The 22,198-nt window shown below is 40.0% G+C and overlaps 1 protein-coding gene across 4 annotated transcripts in view; it reads right to left on the bottom strand.

Annotated features, from left to right (window-relative positions):
• Positions 1-22,198, bottom strand: part of LOC137291338 (serine/threonine-protein phosphatase 6 regulatory ankyrin repeat subunit B-like) — a 70,758-nt gene that overhangs the window by 39,342 nt on the left and 9,218 nt on the right. For all 4 annotated transcript variants that reach the window (XM_067822644.1, XM_067822645.1, XM_067822643.1 and 1 more), the window contains exons 2-3: positions 15,173-15,274; positions 1,070-1,168 (exon numbers count right to left, since the gene is read on the bottom strand). In XM_067822644.1, the coding sequence (XP_067678745.1) occupies positions 1,070-1,168; positions 15,173-15,253 (180 nt within the window). In that variant the 5' untranslated portion in view covers positions 15,254-15,274. The remainder of the gene's footprint in view (positions 1-1,069; positions 1,169-15,172; positions 15,275-22,198) is intronic.

A 22,198-nucleotide genomic window follows, 5' to 3' on the forward strand; every position in this document is an offset into this window, starting at 1 on the left:
TTTGATTAGATTTTTGTTGTTCCAGTGATATTAAAGACCTGCTTTGTCATTTGTTGTGTCCAAATAACTTTGGTGTAAATATCGCCTCGTCAACACTAGTATCCAGTCTGTATATGAATACTTTAGGATAAAACAGCTGGACAAACAGCCGCCATATTGTCTCACACATACAGTTTGCAATTACCTATTAAGGTTGAACGTCTGTCAGAAACATCGATTATATACGGTTTAGGTGTGACTGAAGTGGTTCAGTTCACTTCTATTTCGGTTCAGATAACATCACAGTAAAATAATTTGATTGCTTTTAGTACACATGATTAGGGCAACTTTGATGCCGGCCGGTGGGTGGTAATGCAAGTACGATAATTAATACACTACAGGGCGAAAGAAAGTATACCTTTGGAAGTAAGACTTGAACAAAACATATGAAAGCTAACAAAAAGTTACTAGTGTGAAAAGGATATCACATCTCCCCAGTTTATCTTCACACAGATGTAACCCGCAAGTACGTAAAGTAATACAGTACTGGACGAAAGAAAGTATATCTTTGAAAGTAAGACTTGAACAAAACATTGGTAAACGTTACCAGTCTGAAAAGGATACCAGGTCCATACACCTCCTCAACTCCAGTTTATCTTCACACAGAACTACCTCGCAAACCCTAAAGCTGTGCATTTTCAAAAGGAAATACATATTCCTAAATCAGATCGCGTCACCTTGACCAAAGTTAAATTTCTCAGTCAGATTAGATCATAGCCACATCAGCTAGGTGCTATGTAAGTAAGTGGGGTTTTTTTCATCCCAATTTAACACCCTCAGTTTCCATTTCTCAGCGGTCCCAAGAAGCACCTTCTACCGTTAGTCATGTTGACACAAATTCATAATCAATTTCTGGAGAAAATAAATGATAAATATGCACACAGTCATCACCATGTGTTTTAGCTGACCTAATCCGTAACATCAAAGCAGCATTATCGTAAGCTCGGTATAGTTTGGAATAAATGTATCCTTGTCAAGCACCGATGATGATCACGGTGTCTACTGCTTGTAGTTGGTAGGAAACACTTACCCCTCCGGGTATGCTGGGATCGGCCTTCCGGTTGAGCAGCAGTTTGATGATGTCATCTTTGGCGAATGAGGCAGCGTAGTGGAGCGCCGTGCGACCATCCTGTATGAGCACAAATAGACAGAATATAAGTTCTGGTATAAGTAATCAAAACGCCAACGACAGACAATAACCGAAACAGACGTGGCGAAAAAGACAAATATTGTTAAAACTTATATTAAACTTAAGAATCAAGGCCCAAATTTTCGAAGCTCTCTTAGCGCTAAGATAGTCGTAACTTAATGTTAATGAATTGCAATTACGACTATCTTAGCGATGAGAGCTCTTCGAAAATCTAGGCCCAGCCTACCATTCATACCCTGCCCATTAAAGATATAACAACAAGTTGGTGAGGTGTGGAGGTATTGTAAAGGTCAAGGTCAAGGCAAGAATGACATTGCTACATTGTGTACAGTGGAAGCTGTCAAAACCGGTACCTGTCAAAATCCGGCAAGCTGTCAACACCAGCATAGTCTCAGTCCTACCGATGGCTTGTACATTTATCAGCTCTAAAATCCAACGTTGTCTAAACCGGACTATTTCTTCAGTCCCGATGAGTGCCAGTTTAGACAGCTTCCACTGTGTTTCGTTTGCACTTTAACGTCGCCCTCACATGCGACAAGGAATTCATCTTTTTAGAACAGTTTGAAACCAAGTCTTCCCGTGTGAAGTTAGCCTCAGCAACACCCCACCTATATGACCCACCGACTGTATAAAACTGAGTCTGAACCACAGAGATGACATATTACAATCCTCGATCAACGCAAATGGTGTATGGTCACAGGTATCAAACGAGTGAACGAGTCTGACCAACTCGAAATCAGTTTGAAATTAGAGGGGATGGTGACATTTTTAAATTTCAAAATGTTCTTCGAATTTTCATAGTTGCCTCCCTGTCATGGGTCAGCCGGAAGTACGTCGCTGTACTCACAGCAGAACTCCAGGGGCATCCGTCACGACCCTGTGTAATCTCATTACTGATTTGGGTTTAGGCCACTTTTGAACAACAATCAAGGCTACAGCAATCACGTATACCTTTAAGAAAGGTTCCTGGTAGACATATTGAAGATATGTCACATATCACTGACAAAAATGATGTCCTACGCAGTTCTCAATTTTGACTTGCACCATATGTTCCCGATTTTATTCTGGTGAGCAGGTGTCTAGACTTAGAATATGTTTAATGTTGTTTATACCAGTATGATAGTGATTCACAAACACATACTATGTTATCACATCTTAAGGTGTCAAACACGGTTATTTTTCTGGTCCAGGCTCGACTCTGACTATAGCAAAGATTTCTTACGGATATGGAAAGGGTTTGTTGTTTTTATTTCGAGAGAGTACACGTTGCGGATTTTGCGACAAGAAATTCATCTTTTCGAATTCAGCGTAGTTTGAAACCTAGTCTTCCTGTGTGAAACAAAAGTCAGATTTAGAAAAGTTTATCTTGTTGTGGGGTCAAGGTCACACAAAAGGTACATTAAAGCTTGATGCCTAAAGGATAATCGCACGATCTTATATCACAGAGTGAGTGTAGTTTTACGCCGCCTTTAGCAACATTCCAGCAATATCATCTTGAGGGACACCGGAAATGACTCACTGAATCCAAGAGGGGAATCGAACCCGAGTCTTCAGCTCGACGTGTGGAGTCTTTAACCATTAGGCAAAGCCTAATCAGATTGGAAGGCGAAGGGTTTTTTGCGCTTTAGACGACAATTTGTTAATGGTTACAAACATTGATGTTGATACACTCCACAGAGTGGGAACAGCGGGATATCAAATCTATCTGAGTTTTCAGATGAAACGCTCAAATTCGACAGGTTTCTTTTGTTTGTATTGTTTAGGAATAATTACATGAAAACACTTGTATATTGACAGTAAATCCCCTGAGGTCTTCATATCAAGCCATGACAATAATTCCATATTTACACGAACTTCCTACAAGATGAAGGGACTATCGAGGAACAGAGCGTTAATTTCATTTTTCGATGACAGTATTGCACACTCGCACAAGAACAGTAGCTACCCTGCCGCACCACTAATAAAACAGTATGCACAGAATATGAACTAATGAGACAGGGAGACAAGTACCAATATTTGTGCACACAACAAATCACTTAAGTCCAAAAAATGTTTTAATAAAAATACAGAACAAAGTTTCGTTCTCGAAAAGTTTGAAACTTGAGATAGTATTGAATCGTTGCTGGGGAGGATTAGGCTGTGTTATTATCAACGGTATTTTGTCAATATGAAATCATATCTTGTCGTGATGGTTAATTCATAATCTATTCACCCAGAGTTCGTCTTTTTGATTCCTCATCACCTTGCAACAATATGTCGTAAAAGTACAACGTTCAAACGAATGAGCTAATTGAAAACTCATGTCAAAACCTGACGCACTGCTCACAGTATCCGAGATGAACCGTCAAGTGCTGCTTTTAGATGAACACACACCTTCTGAACAATCAACAACACAAATGCGTTCTGCTGAATTCACCCGCGGCGCTGTTTACCAAAAAGTGGTTTGTTTCGTATTTCCGGAACGAAAAATCCGGGAAAGGTGTTACACTTTAGGGAACAGTGTTGGTTTATTTGCTTTGAATCTTATGCCCGTGTTTCCATGGAATTCTTCAAACACTACGATCTCTGTGTAAGGAACGTTATGAAAGACGATAGTGTTTGATCAATAACTTGCTGATGGCGACTCCCGCCGACTACCGCACGTGGGGTGTCAGTTTTCAACTGACGTTAACTACGTAATTATCATCGATGGTGGTTTGATTGTACTTAATGTCTTCTGAGTTTATTTTGGCTGCAATGCCACCCAGCTCACTAAACCGTGGAGTTTGATTATTGCTCTGGTTGTAGACGTTTATAGCAAAATCATTCCGTAATTGACTTTGTTTGCGTAATGAACTTGAAATAAATATATTTTGGCTTCACTTTCACCCTGATTACTGAAACGTGCGGTGTGATTATTTATATAATGCTCAACATTTATAGCAAATGTAACTGCAGCTGTTTGTTATTTGTATAATAAAAACCTATTTCAACAGATGATGGCAGTTATGTAAACGTTTAACGAGCAGTACATATTCAAAGGCCTATCCTTTGACGGTGTTTTTTTCTTGAAAGGAGAGAGGTAATGTATGAGACTCAGTGAGAGATAGATGATGAAAAAAACCCACCCTGACATTTTTCTTTAGACATCAAACAGGCTCACTTATGGACAAAAAGCACAGACCGTACTACAGGGACACTAGCCCAATCCCACTGAATTTTGAAAACACAGAAATATACTGGGGGAAAAAAAAACGGATCACACGACCGGACAAGTGTTCCTTTATGATTTTTCAAAGAAAGCTGGAATAAAACAAGGGAACACTTGTGCTTTCATCTGATCCCTATTTCCCCCCCTCTGTATATATAAACAAAACCAAATATTTCCGTACTTATAAGAAATGTCTTGTGAACGCTGAGTGTATTCATCACATCGGAGTATGTTAAACAACATCAAAATGAAAAGAAGCGATGGGATAGCCTAATCGTAAAGCGCTCGCTTCTCACACCGAACACTGGGTTTGATTTCCCGCATTATTATGTGTACTATGTGTGAAGCCCGTTTCTGGTGCCCGACGCGGTGATCTGGATGAAATATTGCCGAAAGCGGTGTAAAACCATAGTATTACTCATTCACTCAGAATCAGAGCACCACAGATGCCGCATTGGCGTGCGACGTGGCCATCGTTTTATGTTCTACGCCGAATATGGGGACGACCCCGTCAGACAGTTGACTGGGAAGGTAGATGAATACAACGTTTGCTCAAACAGACGGAGATACACTCACAGATGTCTGCATGCTACCAAGACTGCACTAAGATGTAAAGCAACAAACGTGAGCGTCTCACGCAAGATTACAGGATAATGGCCAAGTTTTTCGGATCAGTTTGAGATTCTCTCCCTTGGAATGGAAACCAACGTCATTGGTTAGCACCAATCATGGTTCTTGCACAGGAGTGTGAAATTACGCCGAATTTTACCAATATTTCAGGAGGATTCTAAAAATATCTAGGATTCACACATTGTGCCCGTCGAACCTAACCCAAACGCTACACGTTAGAAAGATAATCGCAAAAAACCGGATAGACAAAATTTAAATCTATAACCGAGTTGAAAGGATCGAAGACCAATGTTGGAAGTTCGTGGTCTTAGTTCAATGTTACAGATAAAAAAATGTGGAGTTAGATTTTCATACATTGTGATACAGATGTGTATAAAACGAAAAAAATTACTTCGTCGTCAAGGTAACAGTCCTTTTGTCAGTCTCTGTTAGTAATGAAAGTAACTCCTTAGAGCGAAATGGCGTCGCGAAAAATATATTAACTGTTAACTGAGATGCACTTAAGCGTTGCTCAGAGTCTTAATTAGGGCCAAACCACCACCTCGGTGAGCGTTAGATTCTTATGGGAAAATACCCCGTGTGCATCATAATAAAATAATTCAGATGGAACGTTTCAGATTGACTTACTTTCCAGTAAGTACACTGGAGAATCGTTAGCCTCAAATTCTGCTTCATTACGGCTCAGTAAAAATATCAACCTACTTGATCCAGTACATCAAGCATTGTGTGCAGAACGGGTATTGAAACTTGTCTGCAAACTTGGAGCATATCCAGATCACTGGGCAGTGACTAATGTCAGTAGAAAACTACATTAGCTCTTCGCGGCCGGTTGATTACATACCGATATTCACATAGCTTCACCTAATCATTACTCAGGTTTTGAAGCATATGTGTTAGGAAGCACATCTGCTCAGGGAACATGCCAATAATGAAGCACGCCTGACACGGTGTTAGGAAGCATACCTCTCAATGATTTAGGAAGCACATCCGACAAGGCGTTAGGAAGCACGCCTGACACGGTGTTAGGAAGCACACCTGACACGGTGTTAGGAAGCATACCTCTCAATGATTTAGGAAGCACATCCGACAAGGCGTTAGGAAGCACGCCTGACACGGTGTTAGGAAGCACGCCTGACACGGTGTTAGGAAGCACGCCTGACACGGTGTTAGGAAGTACGCCTGACACGGTGTTAGGAAGCACACCTGACACGGTGTTAGGAAGCACGCCTGACACGGTGTTAGGAAGCATACCTCTCAATGATTTAGGAAGCACATCCGACAAGGCGTTAGGAAGCAAATACGGGTGTGCAACAAAGACCAGTCTTCCTATATGCGAGCGAAGCGAACAAAGGTTGCCAACGTACTTCCCTCCATATAAAATTTCGCCACCATCGAAGGTAGACACCGATTTCCCCAAGGCATTTTGCTCTCAGTTCCAGCGTCATATTTAATAAAGTGTAAGTAAACTTACGCTCAGTATTATTCGCTATACGCCTACACTGAGTCTAGCAAATCCCAGTTGGAGATCGCGTCAGGCAGCCTTTGAGATTGACCAATCTGAACATAGCTTACCAAATCGTGAAGGTGGACGTTCGCATATAACCTTCTGAACTTTCACTTCGAAAAGGTTTGAACCCGAACGATTCCGAATGCCATTTTCCGCTTCCTGGTGATGCACACTGTCAACAGTGAGTAATTAGTCGCCGAAAATAGCGTTTCAAGTGAAGGTGGTAAATCTGACAGCATAACCGTGTGAGGAATTGGATGTCTACCTTTGATGGTGGCGATACCATATTTTCACAATAACAAAAATCGAACCGGACAGGGAAAAATACGCTACCAACCTTTGCAACATATGGTCATTTTTCTGTTGCGCCATCGTATTTGCGCTACAGCTTGCCCGCGGTCGGAATGAAACCTGGAAAGGCATGACGAAGCACAAAGGGAAACAAAATCTCGGAAACAACGCGCTGTGAATGTCGTACTGCCTACATAGCCGTCTGACAAGTATTTATACCTGAACCTTGGACACAACATGATTTCTCAAATGAGAACAACTTGATAACATCTTGTTTATGTCTCCTCCACGTAGTGCAGAAAATGTAACACGATCTTGTCCGGTTTCTGTTTCCATGTAAGAGTGAGTGAGTTTAGTTTTACGCCACACTCAGCAATATTGCAGCTATACTGGCGCCTCCTATTCTCGCGGTACTTACGGATATCGGCTGAAAAAAATAATACAAACAGTTCTTTTCGTATGTATGCTTGTTGTTTTTGAATGAAGAGATCCCCTCCTCTAACATCTGCATCTATCAACTGCTTGATCCATCAAGTTTATTATCTCAGTTGAGCTCGATGAAAAACATGGTCGTCCGCCGCTGACTTTTCGAGGCGTCTCCCATTCTCGCGGCATAACGAGAAAGTAACGTTATTAGGTGTAAGGAAGGGGAATCTTATCGGCAAGGGCGGTGAAAAGTTACGATTTTTACAAGCTGGTTACAACTCAGGAATATTCGTTACATTGCAAAATTTTGATAATTCACTGACCTGGGCCACTTCCTACTTACCGGTCAGTGATGTAAACAACCGTTAAGTATCACGCATCGGCGAACTCAGCAGAAAATGCGCTTACCGCGAGAATAGGAAACCCGCGAGAACAGGAGACGGCGGCGGTCTGTAACTAATCGAGTCTGGACCAGACAACCCAGTGATCAACAGCATGAGCATCACCATCGATCATCGATCTGCGCACCTGGAAATGTGTCAAGCAAGTCAGCGAGCATGACCACCGAATCCCGTTAGTCGCCTCTTACGTTTCCATGTAATATAACACTTGATGGAACAGAGCTGACATGTTTTTTACTAAAGTGTTTGTTTTGCGTGCAGAGATGTCGACTGATTTCTGCGATATATGCTCTCACATTGTTGTTTTGTCCATCACTTATACGACTGATCAATTTTCGAGCATTCATTTACACCTAACAGGAATAAACGCTATAATATCACATACAGCAAATACAAGACCACGTGGTATTTTTATTGTCAGTCGAGTCTGCCGATGATATTTTGGGACATATATTAGTATGGACAATAAAGAGTCATACTGAATACATTTCAAGTTTATGGTCAAGGTTCAAGGCTCCCTCTAATGACACAATTCCTAGCTCATCTAAATGGGTGAGTATAGCTTGATGCCGCTTTTAACAGTTTTCAAGCAATATCGTGGCAGGAGTACGAATGAGTTTCGCTCATTGGAGCCATGCAGGGAATCGAACGCGGGTCTTCGACTTGACTGATGAACGTTTTAACCACTTGGCTACACTACCAACCCAACTCCACTGAAAGCAGTAGTAGTAGCTGTAGTAGCAGCAGTAGTAATTCCCGTCGTCGCCGTCGTAGAAGAACCCCCTTAGTTCGACCAAATGCGAGATATCCACTATATAGTAGCCCACTGTATGGAAAACACCCTCAGTTTGACCTTAATCTGTAACCGTCAACGCGACCTTGACTCAGTTGTTGCAAGTTCAATTTCATATGTGACCGAAATACAAGGGAAGTTGATATATATATTTAGGATTTCACCGTTAGAAGCTCCTAGGCTCCATTACGTCCATGAATGGCGAGAAGTCCATGAAACTGATGCCTCTAGAAATATTGGACGTTTTCTTCAGTGTACATGAAAGAAGCTGTTATTGAATATAATGGTTCTTATTAAAATATTACTTGTGAAAAGGTGTAAGAACCCTATTTTTAATATAGTTTGATTAATAATCACGAAGTGCGAAAAGACGTCTATTTTTACTCCAGTCTGTGATACCAAATCGTTTTTGGACTAGCTCTACAGCCCCTTATCCTCAGCCCTACAACCTCTCCCTCACATCCTCTCTCGGGGAGATGAGTGCGACACCAACATGATAAATGATTTTCTAACATTTCCTTCAAACATTTTCATCATTTGTTTCACATGCTCAACGTTATTTTGCTTCTTACTTCCATATTTTGTTCGATAATCGTGACTACTTACTCTTTTGACATTACAATCGGCATCCTGTAGCGAACAGCCAAAGTAAGGCCGTATGTAACACCTACAGTGGGTTCAGTGCATATCAAAATACGGGTATAACGATGCTTGTACACTGCACGAAGTGTTAGCCTTGCATGTATTCATGACATTGCTGCATTGTACTACAGTTTATTTAATCCTGACGAGTTACGCTGCAAGCTTGCTCCATGGCAACACCACTGAGTGGTATATAGACTGCTTTCATATTACACTTCTTAAATAGAGAATAATCGATTTTACCCTAAATCGTTGAAGTAGAAATGATGGTGAATTGTGAAAACTATTTGAAAATGTCGTTGTAAAAACACAAAATCTATATTCTCTTACACAAATATTAACTTGAGGAAAATATTCTTTGTGAGAAGAAAACCGCGTCTCATTTAAACAGAATCGTAATTTCAGAAAAATTTGTATGTGCTTGATAGTCACTGTGGTGTATTGAACGGGGCTAAGCACTGTTAACCCGTCATGCCACACGCTCAGAACATTCAGCACAAACATCAAAGGCACTTTGTAATGTAGAGATGGATGTGACACAGAAAACCAGAGAATTGATTGTTGAAGGACAGGTATCCGACATGCTGAAAAAACAAACAGCGACTAATACACAGGCAAACATCGGACAATGAGAAATTAACAGATTTACCTGCCCAAACAGACGATATAATGACGCCGGCACGAACGCTGTTGTTGCAGTCAAATTGATGTTTATGTCAGTCGTACCACGGTGGTACGCATAATAATGTACATTTGCTTTTTAATATTTTCTGATAACATCACTTGATGAAGAATTAATAAAGCATTTTTATTGAAAAAGTAAGTTTATAATTCCAGCAGTGTGGACGTAATTGCCTTCAGTTAGGTGACCGTTTGGCTGATTTAGAACCAAGATCATAAACTCGCTACGTGGTTTGACGGATGGAGAAATCGATATTGTCCAAGCATGTATTCAATGTGTGTTGGTATTCTGTTAAGCGACAAGTACGTTTCATTAAACACACCTGACATCATGGGGGCAAAAGCAACAAATCTCTTTTCATAATCATAGGAAAATTGAGCTCACTGTGCGATTCTGAATATGTGGTGAACACATGTTTATGAATCACTGTCAAACAGTGCTACTACGGGTTGCCCTAGAAAAAGGGAACTTAACCTGCCAACTCTACGGCAAGTCAAGTGTTCATCTGAATATCATGGGAACTTATGTTACAGGTGAAAATCAAGGGGAATGTGATATCACTTTGGTTGTTATGGAAGCTTAGGCGTAATGTGCAGGACATTATGTGTACGTTCACTTAATGTGTATGACATTCTGTGTACGTTCACTTGATGTGTATGACATTCTGTGTACGTTCACTTGATGTGTATGACATTCTGTGTACGTTCACTTGATGTGTATGACATTCTGTGTACGTTCACTTGATGTGTATGACATTCTGTGTACGTTCACTTGATGTGTATGACATTCTGTGTAAATTCACTTTACGGATCACGTTGTGAATACGTTCACTAAATGCATGTTACGTATACCCGTGGCATTCCGTTTAAGTTCTCTCGATACATATGATATTTTGCCCAAGTCTGACTTTCTGTGTAGATTCACGCAATACGTATGATATTCTGTGTGATTTATTTAATACGTATAGCATTCTGAAAGTTCAGCTAACACGAGAGTTGTCTCAGTATAACACAGCGGCCATCAGTATAACGTAATAATTACCACTGGTTCAGCTTTCGTTTCTGTGTTTTTCTTTTTCGGTTCAGTCTGGAATTAGCATTACGAATAACCCAGTAATACAAAGAGCCTCTTGACCTGTCATTTCTTTATGATCTTATTTGTCTTATTTAACAGTAGAGCGTTGACTTATTTTTGTTACAAAATATGGATGCTTGTGAGCCAAAATATTGCGTGTTTAATGTTTGTTTGTACTTCGTGTATCGAATCGAAATATACGGAATCGAAAGATGCTGTATCGATGCATCGAACTATCGGTGGATTGAAATTGTTGAGTCTCCGGCAGTTTAGCAATTGACTTCCGTTGATAAATGCGCAGAGCACAATACGGGAAGTTCCAGATTCATTCACTCTGATTTAGAGTTATCCGCCCCTGTTATCTCTTAAAAAGATATGACTGTTTACCTGATATGGGTTTACGTGTCTTGTCATTTCTTTATATGAGACTGAAACTCATTTTACTTTACCTCAAATAAGAGAATTCAAAAAGAAAAGTGTTGCAGTAGTACTGCAATAGTATGTTGCCATAAACTATCGCTATCGCAATCGCAGTAATTGTTTCCCGCTCTAAAGTCACCCATTGTCTCCATGGTTAAGGTATCCAAACGATGATGTATCGTTGGAACTCTAGGTACTGACATACTAATTGATTTCACTTAATACGACTAACATTTTATTCGCTTAATACGCATGGTATCTAGTGAATGATATGCCTAATACGCAGGATGTTCTATGTACATGAGTTTAAAATGTATCCTGTGGACGTCTTCTTAATTATGATATCCAGTGCATGCTACTCTTAATACGTTGAGAAATGTTCAGTAAGAAATTTTTCAGTATGTCTCCAATGTGAAATTTTTGAAATATTCAGCTGTAGACTGAAATAGTTTGAACATTATGGTGGCATTAAACAGTTTGTTGTGTCAGCCCTCAGGAACCTCACTCAACACTTGAAGGTCACACATCTTACTAAAACCAGAAACTGAAAGTAAATATCAAACAAACTGCATTATCTTGTGTTTTGTTGAACTGTGCTCCAAGCATGTGTGAGGATATTTGACCCACACTATCACGTTACGATGATATAGAAATACATGAGAGTTTGGAGTAGTCCCCCTTGAAGAAAGACCGGTATCTATCTAGCTGTGGAAAGATTACATACAGCAGATGGCGCTGTATATTGAAATCAACTTTGTATGTAAGGCTGACACTGTCAGAGTCAATACTGCGAATTGGGAGCTGGCTGTTTTACGATGTGATCATCTTAGTTTGGAGCGTAATGTGTTGGAGAAACTGGTGTTCAATTTAAAGTATATACGGTTTGTGAGGGAGGGTACAGCATGTATTTATTCGAATTAATATTTTCGTCATTATTTTCTTACTTTCGTATTACTTAAAAAAATAATACGGCCTTGTCCATTTTTAAAGGGTTAGGATTATATCGGTTCCTTTCTCATGTGAATGCTTACATTTAAGGAGATAATAAAATTCATCTCCAGTATTATCCATGATACGTCATGAACATTTATATTTTTATTCCGTCTTTTGGACAGGCGGTCAGTTGCATTGTGCATGAAACTATAATAACGATGAACTATCGAAATTTCAGCCAACCTATATTTACTGCTGGAACTGTGGACCGCTGTGTGCAGTCAGAACAATGTGCTGATACGAGTGAGTTTAGGTTTAGTTTTACGCCACTATTACCAATATTCCAACAATGTGACGGCGGGGGACACCAGAAATGGGCTTCACACACTATACACATGAGAAGAATCGAACGCGGGTCTTCAGTGTGTACTGATACAAGATGATGATGATGATGGTGGTGCGCTAACACGGTTTGTTTGCCTTCGTTTTTTGTTTAACGCCACTCTGAACTATTTCTATACACATGACGCCGGATTGTAAATCGTCGAATCTGGACCTGACAGTCCAGTGATAGGCACCATGTGCATAGATCTAGGCAGTTGGGATACGATGATATGCATGAACGATGTCAGCGAGTCTGACTGCCCGACGCCGTCACTCGGCTTTTACCACAAACATCGGTCAACTGAAGACCAATTATACTGAAGACCAATTATACTGAAGATCAATTACACTGAAGACCAATTATACTGAAGACCAATTATACTGAAGACCAATTATACTAAAGACCAATTATACTGAAGACCAATTACACTGAAGACCAATTACACTGAAGACCAATTACACTGAAGACCAATGATACTGAAGACCAATCACACTGAAGAGCAATCATACTGAAGATCAATTACACTGAAGATCAATTACACTGAAGACCAATTACACTGAAGACCAATTACACTGAAGACCAATTACACTGAAGACCAATTATACTGAAGACCAATGATACTGAAGACCAATTATACTGAAGACCAATTACACTGAAGACCAATTACATTGAAGACCAATTACACTGAAGACCAAATACACTGAAGACCAATTATACTGAAGACCAATTATACTGAAGACCAATTATACTGAAGATCAATTATACTGAAGATCAATTATACTGAAGACCAATTATATAACCAATAGTTACGAAGTTCTTGGTTACAGGAACACTAATATGACACGTGATTGTATTTATGATGGCAGAATTGTATTTATCAACTTCCAAATCAGGAGAAAATGTATTTTAATGGTAAATGGTGCGGGAAGAACGTGAACATCCCGACATTGTCCTTTGAGACATTAATACTCTATCATTATAATGTCCAAACTAATTCTGTCATATATTCTCAAATTATCAGACAGGCACCATGACCATTTTTCTTGAGAGTATTCCCTTGACATAATTATCACCCACAGGGCCTAGAAGGCACCACTACCAGTACTAGGCTCCCTATTTCTTTGCGACATGGGAGACAGAGCCCAGCTAATTCCCGGTACTACATTTCCGGTGACAAGCGCATGTTTAAGAACCAGTTATGGGGCCATAAAAAATGACCGGACCTTGGCTTACAGCTGTTTACAGTCGTAATAGTTAAATGGTTAGATCGGAAATTTGTTCCACCTGCAAGGATTATCGGTTCCTTACTATCAACTGACAACTTTGAGACTATTCGCAAGGAAAGTTTGTCACCGGAAGTACTAAGATCTCGCGAAGTGTCGTGACCTACTTACATGCCTAAAACTTAAAACTATTTACATACCTATAACTTAAAGTGACAAACTTCTTTCATATAATAACTTAATTCAGCACATTGTACAAAGAGTAAACCCATGCTTGATTTATCAATATTGACATTACTGGAATACTACAAACATTGCGTAAATCCGTAGTCGCTCGCTCACATTTTTATGAAAACACCCAACTCAAACAAAAAACGATATATACTATCATCATCTCTAATATCAAGCCAAACGAAGATTTTAATAGAAGCAACTTTTTATTACCATCCTTGTTTCGAAAAAATCGTTTAAAGCACTACCCATTTGGGATGCTCCCTGCCGTGATATTACAGAAGTGTCGTTAAATGTAGTGCAACACCACACTGACTCAGTCAAAATATATTTTGAAATGTCAGTCTCTCTTTGAGAAACTTCTTTCCTTTCATACGTTCACAGCAGTTCACAAGACTTATCAGACCGTTACAATACTTTGAAATAACAATACTAATTGAGTAAAATCGATACTAAATTATCCCGGAATCAGTTGTTGACATTTTGTGAAGGATAACGGTCGATGATATTGTTGTGTCGCAAGAAACTTCAAATTCAGACATTGTTGTCGTCGGCTCGTTATTTTAACCCCCCAACAATGAAATACAAACGTCTAGAGGTCTCACACAAACAACTAAATATCGTTCGAAATTGTCGTTTGCAAGCTTGATTTCGGGTAATCATACTCGATGTTTGGTTGATTATTAATGTTGCATAAGTGAAAATCAATCAGCATTTTTATCGATCGTAGAGAGCGGCGTCCCTACCAGTATGTAGCATGTGTCAATAACTCCCTTGGTTAAGTGAGGTCTTTTCCTCAAGTCAATAAAATGAACCTACTCATCTCGGGGGTATGTTAAACACAGAACACCGATATGTAAGCGGTGGGAAAGTGTTTTCTAGCAGTCTCCTCCCACGTACTGAAACGCTCAGATGGTTATCCTCACATTGTCAGTTTCCGTCGAAGAAATCAAAATGCTTTTAGTTCCACTGAAGATGTTGTCCCAGTTTAGATCTCTTGGAGATGCTGCTCTGTCATCGATGCCGCCATTGCAATGTATATCATTCGACCGATCAGCTGATTGTTGTATCGATGCTGGTTAATTATTCACACAATCATTACAACGTCTCATGGTTATGAATTGATTCTTTGGCGCGACCTTGACAACAACTCACCTTGGCCTTGGCGTTGACGTTGACCCCGAGGTCAATGAGACGTTCGGCAATTACAAGCTTGTTCTCTCGTACAGCAACCATAAGAGGGGTCACACCCGTTTCCTGGAACAAAATACGTGATTCTATAGCATCATGTGCATCACATGCACCATACTATTCAATTTATTCAACTATCCTGATATGGATAGTCACATTACACAATGATCAGTAGAACGAAATTCTCGTTATTTGGTTGTTATGTCTGGAAGCTAAGACTATGTCGGTATCCCTATCAATCTGACTAGTGTGCGTCTTACTTAGCACTTAGCAAATAAATCGACAATGAAGAAATTAGAAGATTTGCGAACAGTATATCTAAAGTTTGTGGCGAGATAGCGAGTAGTCTCCTTGTTAAACGCAAGATTTGTTTTATTCTACTACTTCGATACATAAAAATAACACCAGATTAGAGTTCAGTACGAAAGGCGACAGTTGATAAATTAAGAACCATCAATAAACAAAGGTATAATTGCCTACATTTGAAAACGCAGATGAAATAACCGCATATTGCAGCATGACGACTGCAAAATACAAAGAGAAATCGGGAATTTCACATACTCTCAGTATTTTTATTTGGATCCCTTTTTTGGAACCCATTAGGAACAAACGGTGGGCGGTTTTGAAAAGCAAATATAGTGGAAACTGTCTAAACCGGCACTCATTCGGACTAAAAAAATAATCCGGTTTAGACGATGTGCCGGATTGTAGGGCTGGGGATAAGTGAACAAATCACTGACTTGCCGGTTTTGACAGCTTCCACTGTACAATGCATGTATTGTTTACCGAAATACGGATGCTGGTATATGGCAGTGTTAGCCCGTCATTATATTTCTTTATCAAGTTTATTTCTGTCCCAGATATATAATAAATGAACACAAAAGATTGTGAATTTGCTTGAGTTGCATTATTTAGAAGTTGAATTCATCACACAACCTGTACAGTATCATCTGAATAAAGAAGCTGTTAATGCATAAAGCTTGTCCTTATGACTTCACGTGAATTCCCAGATTTGACTTTCCATAAGCGCAAAGACATACTGATTAAAACATGTTTTGACAGTATTGAAATTATGAATATCATAAATACTAGCTTGTACCTAGAGCACGATCAAACAAAGGTGACGGTCACGATCCATGATTCTGCAGCAGCCATAATTACTTTTTCAGTTTTTGTTGTTACAACGAAAGTGGATATGGATTTGGTGATCGTATAGGCAAAACAATAGTAATCTGTTAACACGGAGTCCTCATCAGTTACGCTTTTTACGAAGGTATCTGAATAATGTTTACATAATGCAGAAAAGACAAAGGGATAGCATGAATCCTCGCTGTACACAATTTGTCGGGATTGCATGTATACGTGAGTGAGTTTATAGTTTTACGCAGCACTCAGCAATATTCCAGCTATATGGCGGCGGCCTGTAAATAATCGTGTCTGGACCAGACAATCCAGTGATCAACAGCATGAACATCGATCTGCGCAATTGGAATACGATGACATGTGTCATCCAAGTCAGCAAGCCTGACCACCCGATCCCGTTAGTCACCTCTTACAAGCATGGGCTGCTGAAGGCCTATTGTACCCCGGGATCTTCACGGGTGCTTGTATACGTGCTGTCTATAACTGGTGGAGGTGGTTCAGGAAGGCCAAGGTCGTTACTAATACAAGTGTACTTACAGAGCTGCGCTGCCATTATCGACATGTAATCCCATGTAGTTTGTCTATATTTCCAGAGCAAACAGATTCCAATAATAATAAAGTTCAATTCTAACGTACATGGACAAATATACCTACTCGTTCTGTGGCGTTGGTAAACATAACGGATGTCTAAATATTTGTTGTATTGACCGAGATGTCCACATACATATAAAAAAGGTCAATACAAATGGTCAGTCACATCATAGGGATGAAACAATGTTGCAATCAATTGTACGATCCAACCGCTGTGTTTCAAGGATGAGGACGAGGATGTCCCTTTGTGTACTGATCAGTATATCAAGTTGGCAGGATGTGTTTGACCGTTTCTTGTGGAATTAACAGAGGCGATTCTTCGATAAGTCTCGTATTTCTGAATGAGGGTTGAACCAAGTTTACAGCACAGGCACGCAATTATCGAATAATGATATGACTATTTCTTAAAGTCCAGTAGGTCTGTTAACGATTGGTGGTGGCAAATCTGACCGCACTATCAGAGAGCTGATGGAGAGAATTGTTAGTCAAATGACACAGCTGAGTAAAAAATCAACATGAAAAAATAAATAAGATTGTGCACGAGAAGCTGTGAAGATCTTTGAAGTTATTTTATGTAATGTTCACTCCGAAAACCGCTCGCAATTCCTAGATTATCTGGCAAAACCTGCAGTGCATCAACGCATCAGGAAGGACGACTGAAGGAGAGAATTGTTAGTCAAATGACACAGCTGAGTAAAAAATCAACATGAAAAAATAAATAAGATTGTGCACGAGAAGCTGTGAAGATCTTTGAAGTTATTTTATGTAATGTTCACTCCGAAAACCGCTCGCAATTCCTAGATTATCTGGCAAAATCTGCAGTGCATCAACGCATCAGGAGTACGAATGACTCAGCTCCATTTCTTTCATAGAAATATGTTTGTCTTATTTCTTGAAAGCCAAAATATGGCATGAATAAAAAAAGTATGTATTAGTATAACAGTAAGGAGAAAATTCAGGAATGGTCTTTACTGAAACTGACTGAAGTTGAACCAAAGCGTAGTAGAACAAAGGTTCACCTCAAGTCACTGGAGCGATAAAATGATATCCTTTACGTCAACATCGTTGTTACCTGTCAAAATGGGGGTCCAGTGAACTAATGTTGAGGTAATTAACAGGAATATGACCTAAGTAAGGTACTGTCCTCTTACAGCCGGATGACTGGAGGCAAAGCTGTGAAAAGCTGAACTATCTACTAAAACAGAGTTGCGTCCCTTGGGCACATCAAAGTCTTTGCTTGTGGGTTCTGTTTCCTGGTTTGTAAGCCTCCCATCCGGGCATGTGGGTTTGACCAAAGAAGTATAAGACAGCGATCTGCAATGCTTCGGGATTCCCCTCTTTCGCTTTGCCGTGAACCATTTGTCATGCACTGGTCATTATATTACAATGGCGATAAAGAATAATTATGATTATATGGTTTGGTCTCATTAATATATGCACATGGAAACGAATAAGGAAACAGGTGTTCCTGTACTCATTTCCGGGTTTCTTGCCATGCTCCATATTGCACTGTGACTGTAAATCTGGAAACAAATGAAGCCAAAGGTTCACTTGTACTTTCATGTTTTCCGTTAGTCGTTTCCATGAGTACAGGTAAGACCGTTGACAGCGTTGGTTTACAGAGGACGTTGCATCTTCATAAATATTTTGGACCCCTTCATCGCCATCGTTTATATCAGATAACCTAGAGTTATCTCCCCGGAAGCCTCTCCACCTCCTTCGAACAAGTATGAACTAGGCGGATAATTGTGTGGAGCCTTTTAACGCATGTCGGCTGCTTTATTCTTTGTATCGACATGTTGCCGTCATCGCTTTGTCCACAATAACCAGTTAGATATTCATGCTGATATGTTTACATAAGGTACAGGATAACAAAATAAGAGTGAGTGAGTGAGTTTAGTTTTACGCCGAACTCAGCAATATTCCAGCTATATGGAAATAATCGAGTCTGGACCAGACAAGCCAGTGATCAACAACATGAGCATCGATCTGCGCAATTGGGAACCGATGACCAAGCCAGCGAGTCTTACCACCCGATCCCCTCTTACGGCAAAGCATGGGTTGTTGAAACACTATTCTACCCCGGGACCTTCACGGGTCACCAGTATAGGAGCAGTCTACAACCATGGTTTAGGCTGTCACGGATTCTGGGTCTATTTAGAGAGTATTTGTAGCAGCATGTTACACGGGGCAATTTGTTTACCGGGACTTAGCATTTTTGGTAATAATTTTGTAGTAAAACTGTTAATTTGTCTTCAGTAGCCTATGCTGGTCTTAGAGGCGTTTAGAGGGATTGGGTGGTCAGGCTCGATTCATTCGTCCATCTCAGCCCAGTCGTGCAGATTGGTGGACGTGATGTAAATCACGAGGTCATTTCTTCCAGAGTCGTGTATTTACTGACCCGTACACATAGTGTGATATAGCGTCTGCCCGCTGCTAGTTACATGTCCGTTCTTTTCTGATGGCAGTGACAATATTAATGAATTAACAGTGACCCAGTTGTTTTTTAAAACTTGCTTTTGCCCATGTTTAAGTTTACTTCACTACATGCAATTCATTAATTACTTTCTTTTAACACCATATCTCGATTTCCTATATTTAGTACAGGGCTGGTTACATGTTAACAGGGCCGGCAACATTTTTCAGTTATCAGTCCTGTGGGCTTCCTGTCTTTTGTACGAGTTTCATACACTGCAGCACATTTAGTGGGAAGACTGCTAAGGTCGGTGTTAAACAGGCATTCAAACCACTGAACGTATATGTTCGACAGTTTCAGCTAATCTTCAAATCTAAACGTTTCCTTTGACTGATCGACGGTTAATTCAGCTGTTTCATTTGAATATTTATGTGTAGTATTTGGCATTTACGGACAGATATTGAGGCTGATATTGATATCAAGCCTTCGGGGTGGGGAACTGAGACCGTAATAAAATTGCTGGAAATTGGGATTCAGGGTGAGTGAGGGTAATAAAAAGGATGGTTGGGGGGATTCAGCAGATGGGTTGCTACCATAAATGATTAAACAACGATATTTTGAGTGGGAGGATGCACTTAGTCGGTGAACTAAATCTTCGTGCATCGTGAGCGGGAAAATATTGTTTTTCTCCACAATGGCACCAACTCGGACACATCACTGAAGTCTGTGTTGAGTACATTAACAGGGAGTTTAAGTCACTGGCACAGATCCACCCTGATAAATACCTTTCATAGTGGTAAATGCATAATATTTGTATTTATTTAAGATGTTTACGCTTTTTTCTAGAATATTTTACGTTATTTTTCTGCAGGACCTATTGGTTCAAATACTGATGGAGCAGGACCTATTGTTTCAGATTTGATAACCGCCTGCAGAATTATTGAATACTGGCTTATAGTATTAAACTGAGTTTGTGCTCGAACTTGTACCCTATCACAATATTTAGGTACAGGCAACATGCAGTCAGTAAGTTTACATATCTGAACCAACCATTCCACATTTCAATTTGTTTTGACATACAAAAATGGAATGGGGGCTTCCTGAGTAGCCATCGACTACTGGACGAGAAGTCTGATAACCTTGACATTACAGGTCATTACGGTTTCGTGTGTTGAAATATTCCACGTGATCCACGAGTGACTGCATGCATGCAGGTGTGCTTGCATTTAGTCCTAGGCCAAATGTTAGAAAAGTCCCTATCTTTTAGGATCTCTCAGCAGCAGTAAACGTGTTATTCAGTAATTAGTAAGACACCTCCCACCCGCCAAAAATTCTTGTTGATGTGGAACTAGCAACAGGAGGTATCAGATTACTAAAAACTAGCTGGGTTCAATCCACTGTTGAAACAGTGTCCACATGTTCATAAACAAACTGCTTCAGAATGATCACATTGTCTAATGTGTGGTGACAAGCACTGGTGTTCAGCATGGTCAAGATATGCAGTATGGGTCATAAGGCTGGGTGTATCATATTACCTGATTTTCATGATATCTCTACATTTGGCCTAGGAGTACATTGAGTTAATCAGCTGTTGTAATTAGAGGCATGTTAATGTAATTTGATACCGATTGGTTGGTCACCATAACGCTGCTGTGACAGAACGGCCGTTCGCTACAAAAACTCTGTACTCTCAACTCTGTGCCCGCCTCAGAGAACTCGTTTAAAGCAGTATGGAGATATTTGGTTCATTGATTTCAGAATTATTAACGCTTCTCCGGAAGAACTGATAACATTTCTTCTAAACACCGTTCAAATGAATTGAACTTCAAACTACACGCGATCACATCGGGAGCTGCCAACGAGATATGGTGAGTTAGTTTAGTGTTACGTCACACTCCGCAATATTCCAGCTATACTGTAAATAATAGAGTCCTGATCAGACAATCCAGTGACCAACAGCATGAGCATCAGTCTGTGCAGTTGGGAACCGATGACATGTGCCAATCAAGTCAGCGAGCCTGACCACCCGATCCCTTTAGTCGCCTCCCCCGAGTAGCATGGTCGCCTGTTATGGCACGCATGGGTTGAATTATTCTACCCCGGATTTCAAGTTGTGTACCAGGTACTATTTTTTGTCGGAACGTCACATTAAATGATGAGTGGCGTCAAGGAAAATCGTTCATTTAAGTTTATGTTTATGTAACGATACGTTCCTCTGATGACACGGGTGTTCGCCTCAGGAAACTGATGAAACATTTGGAAGAATCTAGCCAATCACGGTTGAGACCAAATATAGCTTTCTGAATCACTAAAAGATTGATTATGATGACGATGATGATGTGATGATGACGACGCGAAAATGGAATGATGCAACTATCGAACGTAAATTTTGCGAGGTAAACAAATCGACATTTCACAACAGTGTAACGTTTGTTTACAATATATTTGCTGTTTGTTTTCTTTTATTGCGAGACATAACAACTCTTGTCAAAAGTCTCACCATATTAAATGTCAGTTCTACGTTTATCGAACATTCACCCAAAACAATAACTCACAGAACAAATATGCTTTGTTTCCGAAAGTATTTACGATGCACCGAGCATTTTAAGTTTCCATGGCGTCTATTGGGAAACGATATTGTGATTGTTCAAAAACGATGCGGGTGTGCATCGCAAACACGTGATGCTGCACATCAAGGGAGATAATTACCATCTGATCTAGCGGGTAAACTCTGCAACCGACCTATTGTCATGGTATTTAGTTTTTTGAAACGTTCATATTGGTTATGTATGTATAGAGCACAGACTGGATGCAGAGGACATACACTGATGTACATAAAA

Source organism: Haliotis asinina, chromosome 7 (genome assembly GCF_037392515.1).
Source record: "Haliotis asinina isolate JCU_RB_2024 chromosome 7, JCU_Hal_asi_v2, whole genome shotgun sequence".
Lineage (NCBI taxonomy): Eukaryota > Metazoa > Mollusca > Gastropoda > Lepetellida > Haliotidae > Haliotis > Haliotis asinina.